The following is a 21,205-nucleotide window of genomic DNA, read 5'->3' as shown; positions in this document are numbered from 1 at the left end:
ATGTTAAAAATACATGCAAAAGTTTTTGGTTGGTTTAAACATTTTAGTGCACTCTAGGCAAATTAAAAAGAGCAAAGCGAAGATTAATTAATGTTCGACGCGTGATTCCTACTTACCACTCCCCAAAATGAGTTTCGCCATTTGATGGTGTAAATAATCCACCAGGAAAGAAACGAAGCTTTCCAGTTTCGAATCTTCTGAAAGTTTGAAAGCATTTTCGATATAAAGTATGGTGATTCTTATGCAACAGTGGGTTTCCTCAATGTATATGTGAAATTGATCAAACTTACTACAGTAAAACGAATAATAATACATGGGATATTCCAGTTGAAATCCATACACCCCTTATGGAAGACCTTATTCTCCAACACAGGGGGTGTAAACTCATTCATGTAAACCTCATTTGAAGTTCGCAATCCCTGTTGTGATGTGCCCTGAGTAATTTAATTTGATTATTTATTTTTGTTTACAATTTAGATTTATTGTGTAATAATGTTCCCCTCTCATGCATCAAGTTGATTAAAAACAAATTGAGTGTTGGATTTTTTGGGAATCTTCTGTTCTCTAGAATGTTCACTCTATTGCACCATAGGGAAAATCCCTTAAATTGTAAAGTGAATATGACGTCATATTGGAATCCCCTCAGGAAGTGATGTAATGTGAAATGTTAAAGTTATAATTATTCTTGAGAATTTACCAGATTACATTATATGCTGTGAAAATAGCAATTGGCTATTAATATAATGGGATTTTCCATAGTTGGTATATAAAAAAATGTTTACACAATTCTTGACAGTTCAGTGTTTTTGTGGGCTAGCTAATGTGCGTACAGTCCATTTCCTGCAAAGAAAGGAAATTGCAAACCAGAAATATTTTATTTAGTTAATGTACTACTAGCCAGTAATATCGGAGAAGATCTAGAATACGTCAAAGTGTGTACCTCTTCCAAAAAAGAATGTATTCTTCAGTCGACTTGCAGAAGTCTAGTTTATAAAACAACACATCTGTCAATGTAAGTGGAAGCAGGGGGACAACTACAATGTAGGCCTGTTTTCTATTAGAAATTGTGTGAAAGGTGAAAACAGCACCATTTTGGAGATAGTCATGTGCGAGGATTTTATGCAAAGGATATAAAAGTCTTCAGTGGACTTCGCTGAACAGTTATCTTCACAGGACAAGTGAATCAGGAAATAGATCAAGAACATTGAGAAATACAATGTTGAGAAATATAACTTTACAATCATCAACAAGAAGAAGGCTGCTGGCTAAGTAAAATTACTAAAACATAGTGTATTTGATTGTCTTGATTGCGTATGTATTTAATTCTTAAATCATACTTTGCTTTTGATTAAAGACTTAGGTATTGTTATCTTAAACAAACAGTGTGCATTGTTGTGCATTCTGAAGTGAATTTGGGAAAAAGGTGTTTTGGCCTTGAGGTATTAACTACTCGTAAAACTGTGTAGAAGAAGGTCATGTCTTTCATATAGGGGGTGTAAGGAGTTCATATGGAATAGCCCAATAATGAGATGAGAACGACTTTGATTACCCTGAGCTACCCTGGACTACATAAGAACATTAGTCCGATGTCTATGACGACCAATCTCATGACTGCTAGTCTATGATTATGTTACTTATTCTACTATTAGTGAGCATTCAATCGTCCTATTTAAAACTGTACTGATTCACTCGCGAATGCATTGTCGTGCATAACATCTCAATTAGAAATGAGCTAGTTCGCAATTATGTTGTTATCTAAGATGCTTGTTCATCACCTTTTCTGACTGTCGGTGAATCTCTAGTTAATCATTCTAATTGTGTGCGAAATCTTGGTGCAGTGATTGATTCCAGGCTGTACGTGAAATATCACATTGACGCTATCTGTAGGTAGGATTCAGCCGCCATTCGCAAAATCGGTAACATAAGGCAGTATCTCAGCGACGATGACGCGGCAAGACTTGTTCACGCCTTCGTTTCATCCAGATTAGACGTTTAACTCTCTCATCTCAAAGCTCCAACGCATACAAAACACCGCTGCCCGACTTGTTGCTCGCATTCCTCGCAGTCATCACATAACCCGAGTTCTGCAGTCACTTCAATATGGCTACCTGTCAATCAACGCATCGCTCCTTCTTACGTTCAAACCTCAACATGAACTGGCTCTTCAGTATGTTTCTGATCTAAATATGCAATATGCCCAAGAGTCTGCTTCAAAATCACTTCTTTCTTCACAATATTGCCAATTCACCGAGTTCTACGGTGAGAGAACCTTCCTCTTTGCTGCACCGTCTCTCTGGAACAATATTTCATATATCTTCCGTTCTGGCGACTCATTTCTCACCTTCAATCGTCTTCTGAAAACTTCAGCCACAGTGGGGAATAGATACGACCGGCATAGTGGTAGCGACGTAACGTACATCCAAATGGTGCACGTCAGTCTTTATAATAATGATTGCACATGAGTGCATAAAAAGTATTTGTTGAGTCCTGTTGCCGTGTCTCTTTACATATCTGATATTAAAAAGGTGTCAGTAAGATAAATAATACTTGATTCACACTGCAATACTTACAGAGTTAACAATGAAAAGTTCAATGCTCCCGGTTCAGCATGCTCTAGTTCTTCGAAAGATATGAATCTATATAGTAACAAATGAAGTGTCTAAGGCGTCAACCACTTAAGGTGGGACTTATCCCCCAAAATAATTTATTTACTTAAAAATAAACATAAAAGTTAACAGATAAGGGTTAGGATGAATAATATTTTTTGGGGGGATATTGTATCATAATAATAGGCGTGACACCAATTTAAATATTTCGTCGGTCGCAACACGTAGTGGCGTACATGCAGGACAAATGCAAAATACTTTTCCGAGAAAAAAGCGTTTTAAGGATATGCTACTAATAACATAATCAGTACTCCTCCAATATTATCTCTCAGTGGACCGATTAATACATTGAAGTTACAGGCTTAAACTAGTAAATTGTAACAAAAAAGTTAAAAAGGAATAACTTTTATAGGATATATCTAGCTCTAAACCTTACGCCATTATGTGAAACGGAACATATCGGACTTTCAGTGTCTTTTCCAACCTTACGCCACATCATCCGTCATTATGTGACACGGACGATTTTGGGTTTTTGGCTCGTTTCTGAAGCATACGCCACATTATTGACGGATGATGCTGATTCTGTGCCTACGCCGTTTCACATAGTAGCGCATGTTGATCGTACGTCAGTTTGTGAAACGGAAGATATTAGATTCTTACGGAATTGTTAACATAGGTCAATTAATTCAAGTTATTAATTAATCAAGTATAGCTGAGCTTTCTTACTTGGTGTATCTAAAGAACTTGATATTCAAAACCGTTGGGCCAAATTTCATAAAAATGACCAAAATCACCCTACGCGTATGTGTTGTGACTGACGATTTGTTGTGATGCACCAAGTTCATAGCCAATGTACGTTCACGCACTTACAGATGTTTCCATTTAACATAGTGTGTTTCTAATCGATACAGGGAATAGGTATCTGTTTAAAAAGCTTTTCCGGTTGGAATGTAGATACTTATTATGAATATTACTTTTCATAATTTTAATTTTTAATAATTTTCAATGCCTTTTACGCACTATAAAAGTCAGTTACGGCAATCCCAAGATTTTTCAAACATAATTTTTTTATTTAATCAACCATTACAAACGCTAGCAGATGGGCACAAGTAAAAAAAATGTAGACGTAGCCTAGGCCTACTAAAAACTAACTATTGCCGGATATCGTCATTTTTACGATTAATCGAATATTTGGCGTTATGTTTTTTTTTCTATATATTATGAATCATTCTACAACTTAGCTTAAAATTATCATATCAATCATTTTAGTGCAGTGATAGCGCTATCTATTGTTATTAAGTTTTTCCGTATATAAAACGTTTTGAAGCTATATTTGATACCATAGAATATAAAAACATGTAACTTGATAAGTAAGGTTACAAAAAATATTGCCGATAACTTAAGGTTACGCAAGTTTTTGTTTTTTTGTAAGGTTACGTAAATTTAAACCAAAAAAGACATCAGTGATAGTTAAGGTTACGACTTGCTTTCTTGCCCCGTGGGGCCATTACTACAGTATATATTGAAACTCCAATATTTCAAAGTCCTCACTATGGGAGTTGCCAGCCTTGATGTTTTTAAGCTCTGGCGGGCTGGGCCCAGTATCAACAAAAACATAAACTCCCATAGTCAGGACATGCAATAATATAATGGCCCGCAGGGCAAGTTCCAATAATATAAGGGCCGCAGGGCAAGAAAGCAAGGCGTAACCTATGTAGTCGATTCCTCATTAAAAAAAATTAACCCTTAATGTCCCTCATTCTTCAGGTTCTGCCCTCAATTGGGGGCTAAGTAAAAGTTTAAGCGTGATAGTAGTAAATACGCCTTTAGGGACCATTTCAAGGTCACACGATTCACGAGGTCAAAGGTCAACGGGTGTCAAAGGTCAACCGGAAGTGCCGCCATTTTGAAAGGTCAACCGGAAATACCGCCATTTTGAAAAGGTCAACCGGAAATACCGCCATTTTGAAAAGGTCAACCGGAAATGCCGCCATTTTGAATCGAGAAAAAAATTTCCACAAAAAAATTCCCCCAAAAAAATTTCAAAAAAACATTTCAAAAAAAATTTCAAAAAAATTTCAAAAAAATTTTCCAAAAAAAATTTTCCAAAAAAATTGTCAAAAAAATATTTCAAAAAAATTTCAAAAAAATTTTCAAAAAAAATTCAAAAAAAATTTCAAAAATAAAATTTCAAAAAAAAAAATCAAAAAAAAAAAAAATCAAAAAAATTTTACCCCCAAAAAAAAAAAAAAAAAAAAAAAAAATTTCACAAAAAAAAAAAATTCAAAACAATTTGGGAAAAAAATCATGAGGACGTGGCTAATTGCCACAGATGAATATGAATGAGCGAATGTAAATAAGGGATGTTAATATTTAGGGACGTTAATATTTAGGGACGGTGAAATGAGTGAATGAGCAGTGAAATGAGTGAATGAGCAGTGAAATGAGCAAATGAGCAGCGAAATGAGTGAATGAGCAATGAAATGAGCAAATGAGCATCGAAATGAGCAAATGAGCAGGGTAATGAGCAAATGAGCATGGAAATGAGCAAATGAGCAGTGAAATGAGCATGGAAAGGAGTCAATGAGCATGAAAATGAAATAAACAAACGTAAGATTCTATCTTCTTTTAAAACTTTTATTAGCAACTTCCAGAAAAGAGCGGTCGATTAACGCGCTTTAATCATCGCTTTCCATCTCGTCATCCTCTTCGTCCTGTTGGAAAAGCCCGGTGAATTGAGATCGATGTTTAGCCAACGTTATTTTCACCGCTTTGCCTACGTCCATGCCTTTATCTGTCTTCTCTTCTAGGTCGATCACGATATCCTGATGAGTTTCGTCATATTTCAAATGGACGTTATGTGCCAAAAATGTCCCGTAGCTGTCAAAAAAATCTCGTTTAACGGCCCATACAGTCTTCATATTAGCCTTTTCCCCGGCCAGGTCTTCAGCCATACCTTCGTTGACGTACTTTTCGTATTTTTGGGTCCTCATCTCGCGAGTAGCAACTCTGGCCCGTTTAAGCCATTCTCGATACGTGACATTATCCTCCAACTCCACGTCGCTATGGATACCTGCGCAAGAGACTAGACTTGGGCTCATATTTATTACGCAAGTCTTAAAATGTATTATATTATTCATTTTAAGACGTTGCGTAAGAAATTCACAATATCTGCAGTTTAGTGAGAGAGTATGTTGAAATAATGATAACGCTAATACTACTACTGAATGATATCACTAATAATAATATTAATAATAATAAAATCGATAACTTACAGTGTTTCGAAGACATTGTTCAATCTGGTTAATTCACGAAATAGATTTGCCTTTAGTGTAGTCATCTGCACGCCTTTCAATTCACTGTTGTTAGAAAATCATACGAGAGAAAAGTACGAAAACGCGCGACTTATTGGCTTATTATTAAAATAGTGTGGTCTGATGTTCACATTTTTCCATAAAAATGAGATGTTGGTAACAGTTTTGGCATTCATACCATCAAACTTCACAGGTGGGGTTTAGTATTACAATTTCTATTGTGAGAGAAAGGAAGCAAAACAAATTTTTTTATATAGGCGTATCTGTTGTTGGATTATCTAGAAGTACATTTCAGTCCCGATCTCAGTGTGGTTAAGGCTTGCGTTATTTAAGAACGAATTTGAGTATCATTAATGCACTCTGAGATGTATCATTCAAGCTACAGGGTGAGTAAAAAAAGTGCAATAGATTTTTATTTTAGAACCAAGTTGAACTTTTTAGGTTTTAAAACCAATACCGTATAAATATACTGTGGGCTGTGCTAACAACACCCCTCCCCCAGGGGATGTTTGGAGGCAGGGATTTTTGTGACCCTAATGCATGGAGGTTTTGAAATCCGCTTTCCTGTACGTTGGCATGCGGTGGGTGAGGCGGTGAGGGAGTTTTTTCAAATCTACAACTAGTATCATCTACAACAAAAGAGGATCTAAATTTCCAAGATTGTTGCCAAAATGGCGGACATTGAAAATGAAAATTACCTATATCTCAGTCATTGAAGCTCCTGCAAGCATAGTAAATGATGTCTATACCCATGTTTGCAGGGTCAAGGAGTCCAATAAAATCACTAAGAACAGCCCAGGACACAAAGTTCCAAGATGGCTGCCACTGAATTTCAAAATGGCTGCCATTTAAAATAAATTTTGCCTATATATCCATCGTTGAAGTTCTAAGGAGCATGTCTCTGATGCATATGTCCGTGTTGTCGGGATCAAGGATTGAGGTTTTGAAATCTTCATTTTTCAAAATGGCCGCCAAAATCACTTACATTCACGAATATTTGGGGTCTGAAATATTAAGATGATCTGTTGAGGAGCAATGGTTTTAGCGTGAGCAGATCTGATGTACCATCACGCAGTAACGCCGTGGATCTAACGATAGAGCAAACCATCAATCGTCATGCCAAAAACCCAAGGTGGAATTATCGGATTTAGCCGCAACTATTATGCATATTACAGATGGTGTGTGACAAGACGCATCAGATCTAGCTACAAGGAAGCACATTTGAGATGGCTTATATGGATACACAAGACCCAAGGAATTAAAAACATCCTGAGTCCAATTGCGTAGCTAGGGCTTGTGGCGCCCAGGGTTAAGGAAACATAATGACACCCCCATTCTTGAAACAATTGCACGCGGAACTCGCGAAAATTTGCACAAATATGGCCTACCACTAATTAATTTTGGTTATAATGAAGTTGAATATAGGTCTTAAATTGTTCTTTCAAATGATTTCGTGCTGAAATGTGCGCAGAGTGCGCGAGAATTTTGACTTTCATCGCTTGGAGGGGCGCAGAATCGATGCTGAATCGGCACGTGCCCCCACCCGCCCCCGTCGCTACGCTACTGCCCGAGTCAACCAAAGTAAAGAGGACACGTGCAAGGTTGTGGAAGCAATAAACAACTTCATCAACCCATTCGATGTTCAAGAGAAAGAGTGCTCTTCTGCCTGTCATCCGGCACCCCAGCACCAACGATCTTCGACATGCTGATGAAGATGGGAAGGATGCGTACAGCGCATTTGTCTCACAGTGTCTGGTTGACTCTACACTAAGCATCCACAGTCCTAAAGACTTTCGCAACGCTAGCAAAGTCCCGTTAAGTTACAGAACGGAATGGCCTAGCATGTGTTTGCACAACCCATGCTGCTGGCTATGAAGCATGATATCAGAATACAGAAGGCACTGTGCTATATAGGACCAATTTATTGGCCTCTAGCAGGGGCGTAGCAAGAGCATCGGGGGACCATGGATCAAGAAATAAGCAATTTCCAGTGTCGGCTTTTTGAGATTTTGGCAGCCATCTTGGAAATTTAGGTCCTTTTGCCATTGTAAGTGATACTGTTGGAATCCCAGACCATGAGAACATAAGTGTAGACATTATTATACTGCTAAAGAGCTTCAATGACCAAGTTATGGTAATTTTTTTTGATTTTGGCGGCCATTTCGAAAAAAAAGCGCCCTCAGCGGCTCACCCACCGCTGGCCAATGTGCAGGCAATCAGATTTCAAAACCTCAATGGATAAGGTTTCCAAAAATACCTGCCTTCAAAAATACTCCCCCCGGGAGGGTTTCGAGGATAAGCCCATAGCCTAAAATAATATATCCATTAGTGACCTTGTGTGGAAAATGAAGGAATTAGCATTTACCGTTCTGTATTTATGACACATTTTTCAGCGATACCCAATTTTAATGTTTGTCCACAAGACTTCATTGGCACTGAAGTAGAATGGAGCACCCGAAGTGTTATTGCTCCTGGTCTTGTTTAAGTAGAAGAAACATTATTTGTTGTTATTTTTATATTTACCTTTCCTTTAAAGATGTTTATTTTCTATAAAAGAAACATACAAATATGTGGGCGGATTTTCAAATGTCGAAAGTAAATGCGTGCACATTGAGGTGGATTGAAATACAAAATATCCAGTAAGTTGGACATATGTGACTGTACACTACAAATGAGCCGTAAATGTCCGAAATTGTATTCTGAGTTACAGTGTAAAATGTGCATGAAGGTCGTATTCATATGTACCTCAAGTTAGTGCTACATGTATCTCATTTGATAGCTCTAGTCAAACACCTTTTAAACCAATCAATAATCCTATTGTCGAAGAGGACAATAAGCTTCTACCTATGTCTATAAATTCTTAAATAGCTCTAGTCTTTGTTTGCTTTGGCTAAATCCTGTTCAATTGGTGGGTTATAAAGCATTGTATTTTGTCTAGGTATGTATAACCAACAATTAACAATGTGAGGACATTCCTGAACCGCGTTGACTTGGGGATGATTTGAAATGACCGCCAATTATGACTGTTTGATATTTATTACCAGCAATGTGGGAAAAGATACACATGTAGAACCGAAAAATATACCATTTTGTTGAAGGAGCAAAGTTCAACAAACCATAACCCCGCTTCTGGATATCGTTTGAAGTCAAATGATATACCATTTTTTAAATACAAAGCTTTCTAAACACAAAATAAAACAAAATTAAACAGGGCCGACTTTACGGCTCATTCGTGGTGTACGGTTACATATTAGGAATAGAAAAACTGGAGTTGGAGTCGGGTGAGGTATAAAGGATTTAAGTAATGTTAGAAAGTTTGTTTGAACCGAAAAAAGAAATTGAAAGAACGCAAAAATCAACCGAAAAAAGGAATGGATAGAACGCAAAATCAACCTTCATTTAAGTTGAAAATCAGTTTTAGATCTGGTGTCTTAATTGTGCATTATGTGCTCTCATTCAAAATACATGGTGCCTCGTGGACAAATAATTAAATTGGGTATCGCAGTAAAAGAACTCATAAATATTAAACGGTAGTTGTGATTCACTTCATTTTTTCACAAAAGGTGACCATTAGGCGACGAAAAAAAGCACGGGCGGAAGGACCTTTCAAGTAGGGTCGATCGGTCGGCTTTTTTTTTTTTTTTTTTTTTTAAATTACCCAAAAAATCACCAAAATCTGTAAATAATTTGCAATTTGAGAAAATCCAAAAAAAAAAAATGTGTTCCTGAAATTTCCGAAATGTGGGTCGGCATTCATTTGTACAGGATTTTTTTCCCAGTTTGTTCAAATTCTGGGTCGGTCGGGCCCGTAGAACAGGGTATTTTTTTTCGTCGCCTTAAGGGGGTACTACACCCATTGCATTGTTTTTGCATTTTTTTGCCTTTTGTGAAGAAATGAGAAAAAGAAATTGAACAAAGTGGTATGCAAAATGAAGGGGCAAATCTTCTCGTTCAATTGGTGGCATCAGTATCAATGACGCGTACATACTTCTAATGGTATAAGCCAAAAAGTGGTACATCACTGATGTTTTAAATTCACTTCATTTTGGAAAGCTTACTATCAACGGATTTCGTTAAAATTTTGGATATGTGTTGCTAACACATTAGGGAAATAATGTTGATATGTAAAATGGGAATAAGTGGTCCCTGATTTCTTTTATGACTTCATGAACTTCGTGCTCCACAACTATCAAAAACGAACCGGTTAAAATGCTTCTATTTTCAATGTTGAGCTATATTTTGTATTTTGAACTTGCGACACTATTTCACTGAAACTTAATTAAGCCATAGGTAACAGGTTACCACAACCACACTACAGCAATGTTCAAAAAGAATGTATTTTTGTCATCTATACCACCATATTAGGTAGTTTTCCGTAAGCTTCATTTTTGTGATTTTTGGTAACAAAGTTATATTTATTTGCCCAATCCATCTCAACTAGGCAATCTAAATAGTACTCACCATTTACATCCCAAGGTATTTTAGTATATCCACCTCACAAATTTCCATTATATATCCAGTAACAGACAAAATATCAAAATTGATGCCTCATTATGACATGTATGATATCACAGACTATCTCATGTATTCAAAATGGATGCCTGAATTTGACCTGAACCAATTGACCTATAACCTGACCTTTGATGACCTTATAGCCTTTTTTAATCTCTTTTCCTAACAACACATTATACAAGATACATACATGGTGTAGTATTTAATAAATTGTCTATGTGGAAGAGATTAGGCTTATTTAATTTATTCAGTGTTATAATCAGTGAGTACATTTCTATAGATAGTATAACAAAGGATTTAATGTATTCTATTCATGTATTCTACTTGGACATGTTCAATAGAATAAATAATGGTTTGTTATGAAACACACATCTCAGTTACTAGGTTACAGTAAACAAAAAATATATAGGGCTAAAATGGCTTACTAAAATGGTTTAAAAACAGTTTGTATGTAGATATATTTTGTAAGTTCATGACATGAGGTGATGAACATATATATGTACTTTATAAATTTGCAAGAAAAAAAAGAAGAGGGGTACTGATGAAAATCAGGGTGTTATTCCCCCTTAAGTGTGACATATAACAATGGTAAGGTACAACTTGGTTCTCCCGTAAATATCGATTCTTTGCCCATTGCAATTTTTTGACTCATCCTGTATTTGCAACACTGTTGGGGAAGCTGTGACTGGTCCTGCCACTATCGATTTGTAAGTTGATTTCTTCTCAACATTTTGATCAAAACAAGCAAACAAACATTATAATAACTATAATAGAAGTTCCCATAGAGATACTTACAGTTCGGTCAACTTGTTTAATCCGAGGAATGATTCCGGATTAAGCTCTTGTATATGATTAAATGAAAGAATCCTATAAGAACAAGCAAAAATAATATATAGTAACATTAATAATAGTAATACTACTACTAATAATAATAAAATTAAATCAAATGACCATTGTCAATGAATGGCGTTTTTTTTTTGACAACGAAATAATATTAACATGGACAGAAGTGGATTAACCAATGCAATGACAAAGTCTGATTATTACAGAAATAGAAGATGATGGTCGGAAGCGATGGGGGCTGCCCCGCCGATTCATAACATTTTTCTTTTCTAAAACTTGTCGGACCAAATCTTTAGTATTTTCCTAATCGCCGTAGAAGTGATGATGTTTTAGGATTAACTACCTTAGCAATAGGTTCAAACAATGCAGACTTACACACGTGATGAGTGCAACCGGCTTGTAGTATTATTAAAAAACTGTTTGAACATATTGATATAGTAGTTAATCCTAAAACTACATCACTTCTAACTTCTCACTCCCAGAAACGTTCGCATACGGGACACTTCAATAATTGTGTTGTTTGTTTCGTACACTCGAGGGTAATAAGGCATTACCTATCATGTTTTATGTAAAGATTTAAGTTGTACAAATTGTAACATTGATCTAATAAATAGCAAATTTAAAATTTAGCATGTCTAAAAAATCATGTGTTTACTTACAAAGTTCTTAATTGGTAGCACGCGGCAAATGTTCCAGATGGTATGGATGTGATGCAGTTGCTCTGAAGGTCTCTGAAAAGAGATTTTCATTATGACGCAGACATTCCATTGAGGGTGTGTGGAACGCAAAATGGGTAAAGGGGGGGGTATTCGAAGTTCCTATCAAAATAGGCATGTTTTGATTAAAAAGGGATGTCCCCGATTCCTTATTGTGACCGGAGGCAATAAATTTGTCCGTAGTTAACATTTGCACCGCATACATAATGGTCATTAGTATTATGAGTATTAGTATTATAATGCCATTATTATTTCCTCTTACTTAAAGAAGTATTTCGTGATCCTAGCATCCTCTATTTATGTCATTTTTCATTAGATATCCACGAAAAAAACCCAAATTTTCAGTTGATTCCGATTTTGCGTTCGCGAGTTATGCATGATTATGTATATTACATAGACAATGCGTTGTAATTTCGTTCTGGCGCACCAGAACGAAATTCAAATTTCACGATATCTTTGCTAAACGAATTAATCTGCAAGAAATATCTTGTACATAAACATTATGTAGCCAGAGGTTTCCAGTGATATAAAAATGTCAACTTTTTTTGAGAAAAGTGGGGGGATGAGGCTGTGGATCACGAAATGCCCTTTTAACAAAAAGAAACGAAATATAAAAATAGATTTAAAATTCTACCAAGGATCGACTGGGGTTCGAACCAACAACATGAGGCGTCTGTTTTAGTGATTACGGAATAAAGCCATACACACGATATACTATTACTTTATTACATTTCGCCATACTGTATTTTAGAAACGCTTGCTGTTAGAATAAGAAAAATTTTAATTGTAATTATTGCACAGGTCACGGCGACCCTGTGACCTTTCCGGAAAAAGCCGAGTGGCAGGTTTTTCAAATAAATATTTTCTGTGTAAAAACTGTACCATCAGATATGTAATGGAATATATGAATATTAACTGTACATCTATCACAACAATTTTTGATTACAACTTGCGTCACAATTGATCTAGTATAGAAGGTAGAGAATTTATTTCAATCTTATATACGCCATTTTTTGTGTGGAATTAAGTGAAAATTAATTCTGTAAAAACTGTAATTTTTTTATGTAATTTTCACATTAGACCCGACAAAAGATTACCGTTTTGTTGTTATGATAATCTAATTTTTTGATTTCGTAAATAAAATTAGGGGTCTAATGTGGATTTAGGATGCACTTCGTAATACAACTTCCGCCACTGCGGGAAACCACATGCACAGCAGAGCACGTGGCCGATATCAAAATCGATTTTATGTATTGTGCATGTAGGCCTATTCATAGGACCCTCGTATAAATTGTCTCTAGGCGCTTGAGAATTCAACAATATAAATAATGGTAGCTTTATTATAATACATGTACACATTAATGTTTTAATCAGATAAAATTCCAAAATATGACGTAGTAATGAAGTTGCGATTTATTAATATTATATGTTTAAATTTTCACGATGACACTATCAAGTCCTTCGTGGTAGTCGAGCGGTCTAAGGCGCTGGTCATATGGTATACGTGATAGCGGCGCAGTGCAGCGTGGGTTCGAGCCCCGCCTCTGCCTAATTAAATTTCCTTTTTTTTTTTTTTTAAATTTCATATTATGTTAGGGAAATGTGGCTGGGAGAATGTATGTATGGCGAAGAGTGGTGTGACTATTACTAGTATATTACCAATGAATACGTATATAATCTCCGATCAATAATGAACTCTAACCCTAACGTGGGGGGGGGGGGGGCTCACGTATACGACGTGGTCTGGAACGCTCAGGTTATCAAGTAGCATCAGTTTCGGAGAGGAATGTACATGAATATTTTTCCCAAATTCGAATTACAAAATATTGGTTGTTTTTGTTATTTTTGTTGTAGTTATTGTTGTACATTATTGCGTAATCAGGGTAGTAGCAGCATTGATTTATTTCACCAGCGATATCAAGGATAATTTAAAATCGACACATTTTGGCGTAGCGTCATGTGAGACGGGGGAAGTCATTCCCCCAATCAATTTTACAATTTAGGAAATCCCATAGGACAAATAATATTGCCGAAAAACGTCCCGATTCCCACACGCCCCCCCTCATGACTCACGAGCTACGCTAACTTTCATTGGTTCATGGTCTTGTGCATGTGGATTGATATTCTATTATAAGTACGCGTTCATTCTTTTCTGCATGGCTGTTTTTTGTATTAACAGGAATCAATTATATAAAAAAAAACCCATAACAACCTTGAGCAGGTAAAATCCCCCAAAATGGTAAGCTTTCTGTCTTTACTTGTAATAATATTGTTAAATCTATACCCGATATGTTGGAGTTGTGTATGTAACTTTAAATTCAAGATGGCTACTCATGAATCGGGTGTATGACTGGTCTGTCTAGCACATTGATACTATACTGATATTATATAGTTTGATAGCCATGATAGCGGCAAGAATGCGGCATGGAAACTAGCTTTCATTTTTGAAAATTTCATTTTAGGGAAATGGGGCGAATTTATGTATGGCGTATGGCAATCATCTAACGCACATCATTGTGGGCTATACGTCGTATATCATAAATTTGTCAGAATTTACATTTTGATTTCACCATTTCCAACTGCCGATTGAAATTTTTTTCAAAATCAACGCGTAAATATATACCCATGTATAATGATTCCTCAAGCCACAATAGAAATATCGATTATTTCTGCTGGTTGCTTTCGAAATACAAGTATTAAGTACTGAGTTGAACATTTCAGAAGTCTGAAATGGAAAAGGGTGAAATTTAACGGAAATTACGATTATCATAATTTCCATAATATGATAAAACTATAATATATAGACCCACATGTGCCTTACGAGGGTGGGAAATATCAAACTATATTAATTGTTCAAAACGCTAAAAAATTAATTAAAAAAAAGCTCGCGGGCGAAGTTAAGGCCTATAAAAATCAAAAATCTTACACTAAAGGACACAATTTTATGCCTAATTTTAACACCAGGAAATGTATATCCAAGCATTATGCTTTTAACTGACATTTCTGAAGGAAAAAATCATTGTTTTATATTTGACCGAGAAAATTAATTTCATATCAAAAAGGTGTATCTCTGAATTGTGCTGATTTCAACATGTTAGCGCGACTATGCATAACAAAAGAATCTGGTGACCACCGTTCTGAGTGTTCAGGAAGTCAGCACCTCAATTTCTAGTTACATAAGAGAATGGTTTCCTGCGAATAAGTTCATCAACATATGTGATGCGATCAAGCAAAATCAGTCGGAACTCGTAAATATTACATTTTCAGTTTTTTATAGGATAGTAAAAAACATTTACAAAGCTGGATTTTGCAGAAAACCCCATCAAAATTGAACAACCAGTTCCAAAGATATGAGCAATTAAAGAGTTTCCAAAACAAAAGTAAACAAAAGGAAATAGTTCCTTTGTTTGGCCATATCTCAAAATCAATATTTCTGAGTTCCGATTGATTTTGCTTGATCGCATCACATATTTCCAATAGTGTGACCTGCTATATCGCTAGCTTCATAATGATGTCTGCCTGATAGGTTATGAGGACAAGTTGTGTTCCCTGTGGCAGGAAGGTAAACCCACCCACCATAAGGGCAATATTATACAAAATAGTATCCTAATGACATATCTTAAAATGAATTTTACTGATGTAATAATATTTGCTGTTGATTGAAGTTCAATTGCAACTTTGAGCAGAAAATAAATTATAAATAAAGCATTTGGATTACTTACAAATTTTTTAAATGGTGACACGCGGCAAATGTTCCAGATGGTATTGCTCTGATGAAGTTGTTCCGAAGGTATCTGAAAGTATATTTTTATTATCACGTAGACATTGCATTGGTTGACTGCCATCGGTAGTGGCACCAAGATTTTTTCGGGGATGGAACGCAAATAGTAGCAACATTTAAAAAGTGTGTCTGAAATTTGGTATGTTTTGCACAAAAAGTGTGACCCAACAAATGATAATAAATGACGGGCTGCGTATAACCAGTTGTGCAAGACAAAAAAATAACAGTGATGGGCGGATACACAAAAGCACGCCATTCATCAGCATTTATTCCAAAAGGAATGAGAATGTCAAGTTTGGCAATCAAGTTCGATTCACGATGTAAAATAATTTTTGAAGATTTTGAAGATTTCTTTCTTATTTGTGCAATCGGCATAAGGAGATCTGTGCTGCTTTAATCCCCGAAGAAGTCAGATCTTCTCATTTGTATATTTTGCCCAAGATACAAAATGTCACCCCTGTGCCTGGACGCCCGATTGTCTCTAGCTGCTGCTGTCCCACATCACAGATATCCATATTTGTTGATTTTCATCTACGGCCTCTTAGGCGACGAAAAAAGAAAACCCTGTTCTACGGGCCCGACCGACCCAGAATTTGAACAAATTGGGAAAAAAATTTCCTGTACAAATGAATGCCGACCCAAATTTCGGAAATTTCAGGAACACAATTTTTTTTTTAATTTTCTCAAATTGCAAATTATTAACAGATTTTGGTGATTTTTTTGGGTCATTAAAAAAAAAAGCCGACCGACCGACCCTACTTGAAAGGTCCGTCCGCCCGTAGAACAGGGTTTCTTTTTTTCGTCGCCTTATCACAAGATATTGTTATTTAAGATATTTTTCTCCAGGTAGTTTTCAAATTAGATATAACTCAAGTATTGAAGGGTACAAATTAAAATTTCCCCTGATCAGTTATTAAGTGAACAAAATTAGGAATAGTCTTTAAAAGACTATCTTGCCTGCGCAGGAAACATGCTGCCTGCTCGAGCAGCGTTTCCTGGCCAGGCAGTCGGACCGGACTGCTCAAGAAAACAAACAAATAAACAAATAAGCAAAGACACAAAAATACCTACTCACATTACTCTTACATGAACGGATTCGTTGAACATACCAAAGATATCTGTTAGGTGATTGGATTGGCCGTATCTACGAAACAACAACAAAAGCAGAACCGGGAGTACGTAGGGCGAGTAAATTTCTATGTTTTTTCTTACTCTGGTATTAAAGTATTGTAAATGAGTCCATGAAAGATTCACACCGCAAAATTTTGTCAATTATGTCACTGTGTTTTATAACAACGAGCCAGCTCTAAACCATGCGTGGCAGTGAATACATTCAGTTGCATCATTAGGGTTAACAAAAATGCTTGTAAAACATTATCAGCGTTGCTTCATATTTGCAATTTGTACAGATGAAGTTAAAGTCTTTGATTTACAAGTTGTAACTCGACAAAAGAAAAATGCCATTCATAAAGCCACTGATAGAACATAACGTGACTTATACAGTTGTCAATCATTATGTCACTACCATGCAGGGACTATTGTTTTTGGAAGTAAGCATATCGATTAAAATTGTGTGTGGCCAGTTTTTGGAAAATTTCCTTTGTTATACCAACCAGGAAATTTTCATGGATGCTTTTTTTTTCAGCATAAAACAGATAAACATATTAATTCCGGGATTATTTAAAAGTTATGCATGTCATGTGACAGTTTTCTTCCGCGAAAAAAAAAGAACTCTAGACTATTGTTTGGAGTGAAACAAATGCCTAACTAGATTAGTAAGGGAGTACAGTCAAAATGGTTTGGTGAGCTCAGCTAAGCTTTGCTGCCTTCGCTGAAGGTATGTTCACCTTTGCTAGAGCCTTCGATTATAACAAGCGACCAGTATACCAGTTTGCTGATATGTATCAGAGCCTTTAGCAAAGCTGCATGATTATAAATACGGGTCGATGATACAACCATAATTTCCTTTGTGTTCATAAATGCATATAACGACCCACTCATCATATTCTCAAGTGGTCAGAAAAAAGTATGTGTCGGGTCGTTGTCTGCTGCACAGTGTCAACACCCTATTATAAATATTTTTTCCCTACAGCTCCATACTCCGTTGGTGAGCGACGGGCGATTGGTATTTCACCGAACACAAGAAAAGGAGTTCTATCTGATTGGCTAGAAATCGATCGCTAGATCGCTCAGTGGTAAAGTACAAACTCAAAATGTATTCAATTCTATTGAAATCAATATTCTATTATTGACACAGATAAAGAAAGTTTACATATGCATTGTGTTATAGACGTGTGATTGAATATTCTATGCAAGCACCTGGATCTTAGGTGAATGGGCTAAACGTGTTCCTTTATATAACTGTAATTCTCAAAATTAAATATATCATAAAATGCAGTAAAATATATCCACAGCAAACAGCCATGGCCGCTAATTAGTGTATTACATTTCAAGTTAGTGTATTGGAAACAAAACCTGGGTTTTACCTGAAAAAAATTCTTGTAATAGCAACATCATATGGGGTACTAGAGCATGCGCAAATCGTAATAATGTGTAGAATAGAAACTTGTTGGTATCTCATATGATAGTCGTATGGTGTAAATGGTATGCTTAGCCTGAGTCGCTCGGCCTATCTCGAGCAAAATCGCCATGCGTAGCTATTGAAAAACGAGAGGATTCGCCGTACTATCACGGCAAATTTTTGACACGAAGATATAGGGATGATGACGCTGTGTGCTGTCAATGTTAAGTGTGGAAATTTAATTTTGTTTGTGCCTGACCAGCAGTACAAGTAATCGACCTGTATGGAACTTAAGCCGATAAAGTGCCTCATTTCAAATATATAGTTTTAGTTTTGGTTTTGGTTTTGGTCACGTGGTTTCCTATTGTCCTGCCTAACCACTTGAATCATAAGATATCGAACTCATTGTTTCTACCTTTTGTTTAAAACCGAACATTTGTGTCAGTCAGTTTCGGTTTTGGTTTCAGTTTCTTATAAGTGGTGTGGATCGTAAAATTATTTGATTTGAAGTTACCTACTCTAAGTATACAAAAGAAATGTTTAAATTTCGCAGTGCAATATTCACGAGCAGAGAAGTCGAACAAAGCAGTCTACATTTGAAAGCATTGATTTAGTTTGAAAGCATTGACTTGAGACTACGAATTAGCTAAAGCTGATTTCACTGTGAAAATATATACACCATCGAAATATTTCCACAGACATTACAATAGCCACTTGACAGATTATGACTTCATTGATATCAACACTATTATACACAACTCTATTTATGTGCATGTCGCATGACGGAAGATCAATATCATAGAAAGCTGGTTTAAACTAACTTTTATTCAATTTATTTATTGGAGAATAGAGAGAGAGAGAGAGATAGAAGAGATCGCCAGGGAAAGAGGGTATGTGTGTGTGAGGGGGATGGGGTAAGGGTAAGTGAGAAAGAGAAACAGAGGGGAGAGAGCATTGGAAGTGGGAAGGGAAGGAGGGGGGCTCAAGAGTGGAGTGGAATAATAGGGAAGAGTCGATATCGAGTGTGGGGAGGGGGAGGAGGAGGTTATATATAGGTGGCGGAGGGAACATAGGTAAGAGGTATGGGTTGTGCTTTCCGGGGAATAATCTAATTCATAATCCAATCATCTACATCATCATGCATCGTATATACAAATAAACAACCCCCCCCCCCCCACCCCTCAATAATGCACATGATTTCTACATGTCTAGGTCTCGTATATATCCAACGATGTCTTGCATAACTTATCAAACGAATCTCGGAACTCGGGTGTAATTTTATGGTGTCATGGAAGTGTGCCATCTACGGCAAAAGTCTTTGATAGATATCGATAATGAAAATGTGAGCACAATAGGCTATTATATACGTATGGTTATAGGCCATTATACTTTTGATTATATATACCCTCTTGTGTCCTCCCAGCACAATAGTGTTATGATTGCATACCAGTTCATCTCCACATTTTAATCCCTTGATTTTTGGTTTCTGAACAATAGAGAAACCAAAACTATATATTTGAAATGAGGGAGTGTTATTACATAAAGTGTAATTACGTGTCTCGTGGTTGTCAATTCAAGCATGGTCGTAAAATAGATTTGATCGATTTTTTGGTCATCGGTGGTATGTACAAGTAAGCGAAACCTGACAGAGTTTTCTACAGTGTCCTCCCTGAGTCCACGTCAAGAAGGATGAATATTGACATGATTCAAATGTTACAAAATACATAAAAGGGTTGACCATACGTAAGCTGCCAAGGTCATTCAGTGGTATTTCAAATTACAAAAACCAAACCCAAAAACCTAAATAAAACACTTGTATCGACCCAGTGTACTTACAAGTAAATAAGCAATGCCGGTAGCTCAAACTTGGGTTCAATGTTATTTTGAGAAAAGTCCCTGAAAATAACAACAAAATAGTGCAGCTGTATGAAGTACCTAATTAAAAGTTATGGGCACATCAGTAAAGATTGTCCCTTACCCCCCATGCTGAAAATGTGTAGTTTGACGCTTGTAACTAATACCACGGTGTAAAGGTATTCAGCTTATTCTAATAATTTTTGTTTAATCCAATTCGATGATATACTGGTTTATATGAAATCCGTTTTGTACCATTTTGGGCATAATTTTTGTTAGGACAATGCACAAGCATGCTGACAATAACAATGTAGTATTATGAACAGTTACTTTGTCAGGATTTCAATAATGATTCTTAAAACAATGGAACTCAATAACATAGCATGCTGTCTAAAGATCCTTTGTATTTTCTTGCTCAGTTGTAAACCAACTGTTAAGGCATATTGATATTCAATATCGATAATCTGACTCGAAATACCATACTCGAAAATAAGATTTGACACTTGATACTTGAAATTCGATACTCAACACAAGAAAAATAATTTACAGGTCACATTACCTGTGCTCATGGCTAGTATTTTATAGTCAACCGAGTTTACCGAGTCCCCGTAGAAATCCTTATTTTATTTTTGGAGTATCCGTAAATAAAAAAGAGAAATTACTTACAGTTCCACAATATTGGGCGGGAAACCTGTCGGCAGCTTCTGTAGATGTGGTTGTCGATCAGAACAATTGACATACACTCTTGGAGGCTCAGTAGAAATTGAGCTACAGTTGCATACATCACACATTGTGTTATTGTTGCTTTCAGCATGCGTATCTGATGATAGTTCCTGTTGAGCTACGCCCGTGAAAATCAAGAGTATTGCCATTAAACATGGGACAGTAATCTTGATATTCACGCGCGGATACATATTTGTAGTTGGCCATGCCATCACGCAATATTACAATGTATTATATAGGCCTACACCATAGCCTGTTATTGATTATTATCCATGTAAATGCTAAAACAAAAGCTTTATTAGCTGTAATAGTTCTCCGGATATTGTCCTGATCTT

The 21,205-nt window shown here is 36.2% G+C and overlaps 1 protein-coding gene across 1 annotated transcript; it reads right to left on the bottom strand.

The window, feature by feature from the left end:
- Positions 1 to 112: 112 nt before the first annotated feature.
- On the bottom strand, positions 113 to 21,183 carry LOC140172748 (uncharacterized). Its single transcript, XM_072195879.1, has 9 exons — positions 20,814 to 21,183; positions 20,130 to 20,189; positions 16,848 to 16,916; positions 15,714 to 15,785; positions 11,935 to 12,006; positions 11,228 to 11,299; positions 5,882 to 5,965; positions 2,571 to 2,636; positions 113 to 197 (listed from the first exon to the last, which is right to left on the bottom strand). The coding sequence occupies exons 1-9, from the start codon at positions 21,080 to 21,082 to the stop codon at positions 113 to 115; spliced, it is 849 nt and encodes a 282-aa protein (XP_072051980.1). The 5' UTR covers positions 21,083 to 21,183.
- Positions 21,184 to 21,205: the final 22 nt, after the last annotated feature.

Source organism: Amphiura filiformis, chromosome 16 (genome assembly GCF_039555335.1).
Source record: "Amphiura filiformis chromosome 16, Afil_fr2py, whole genome shotgun sequence".
Taxonomy (NCBI): Eukaryota; Metazoa; Echinodermata; class Ophiuroidea; order Amphilepidida; family Amphiuridae; genus Amphiura; species Amphiura filiformis.
The sequence above is the reverse complement of the archived record's forward strand: the minus strand, read 5'-3'. Positions and strand labels throughout refer to the sequence as shown.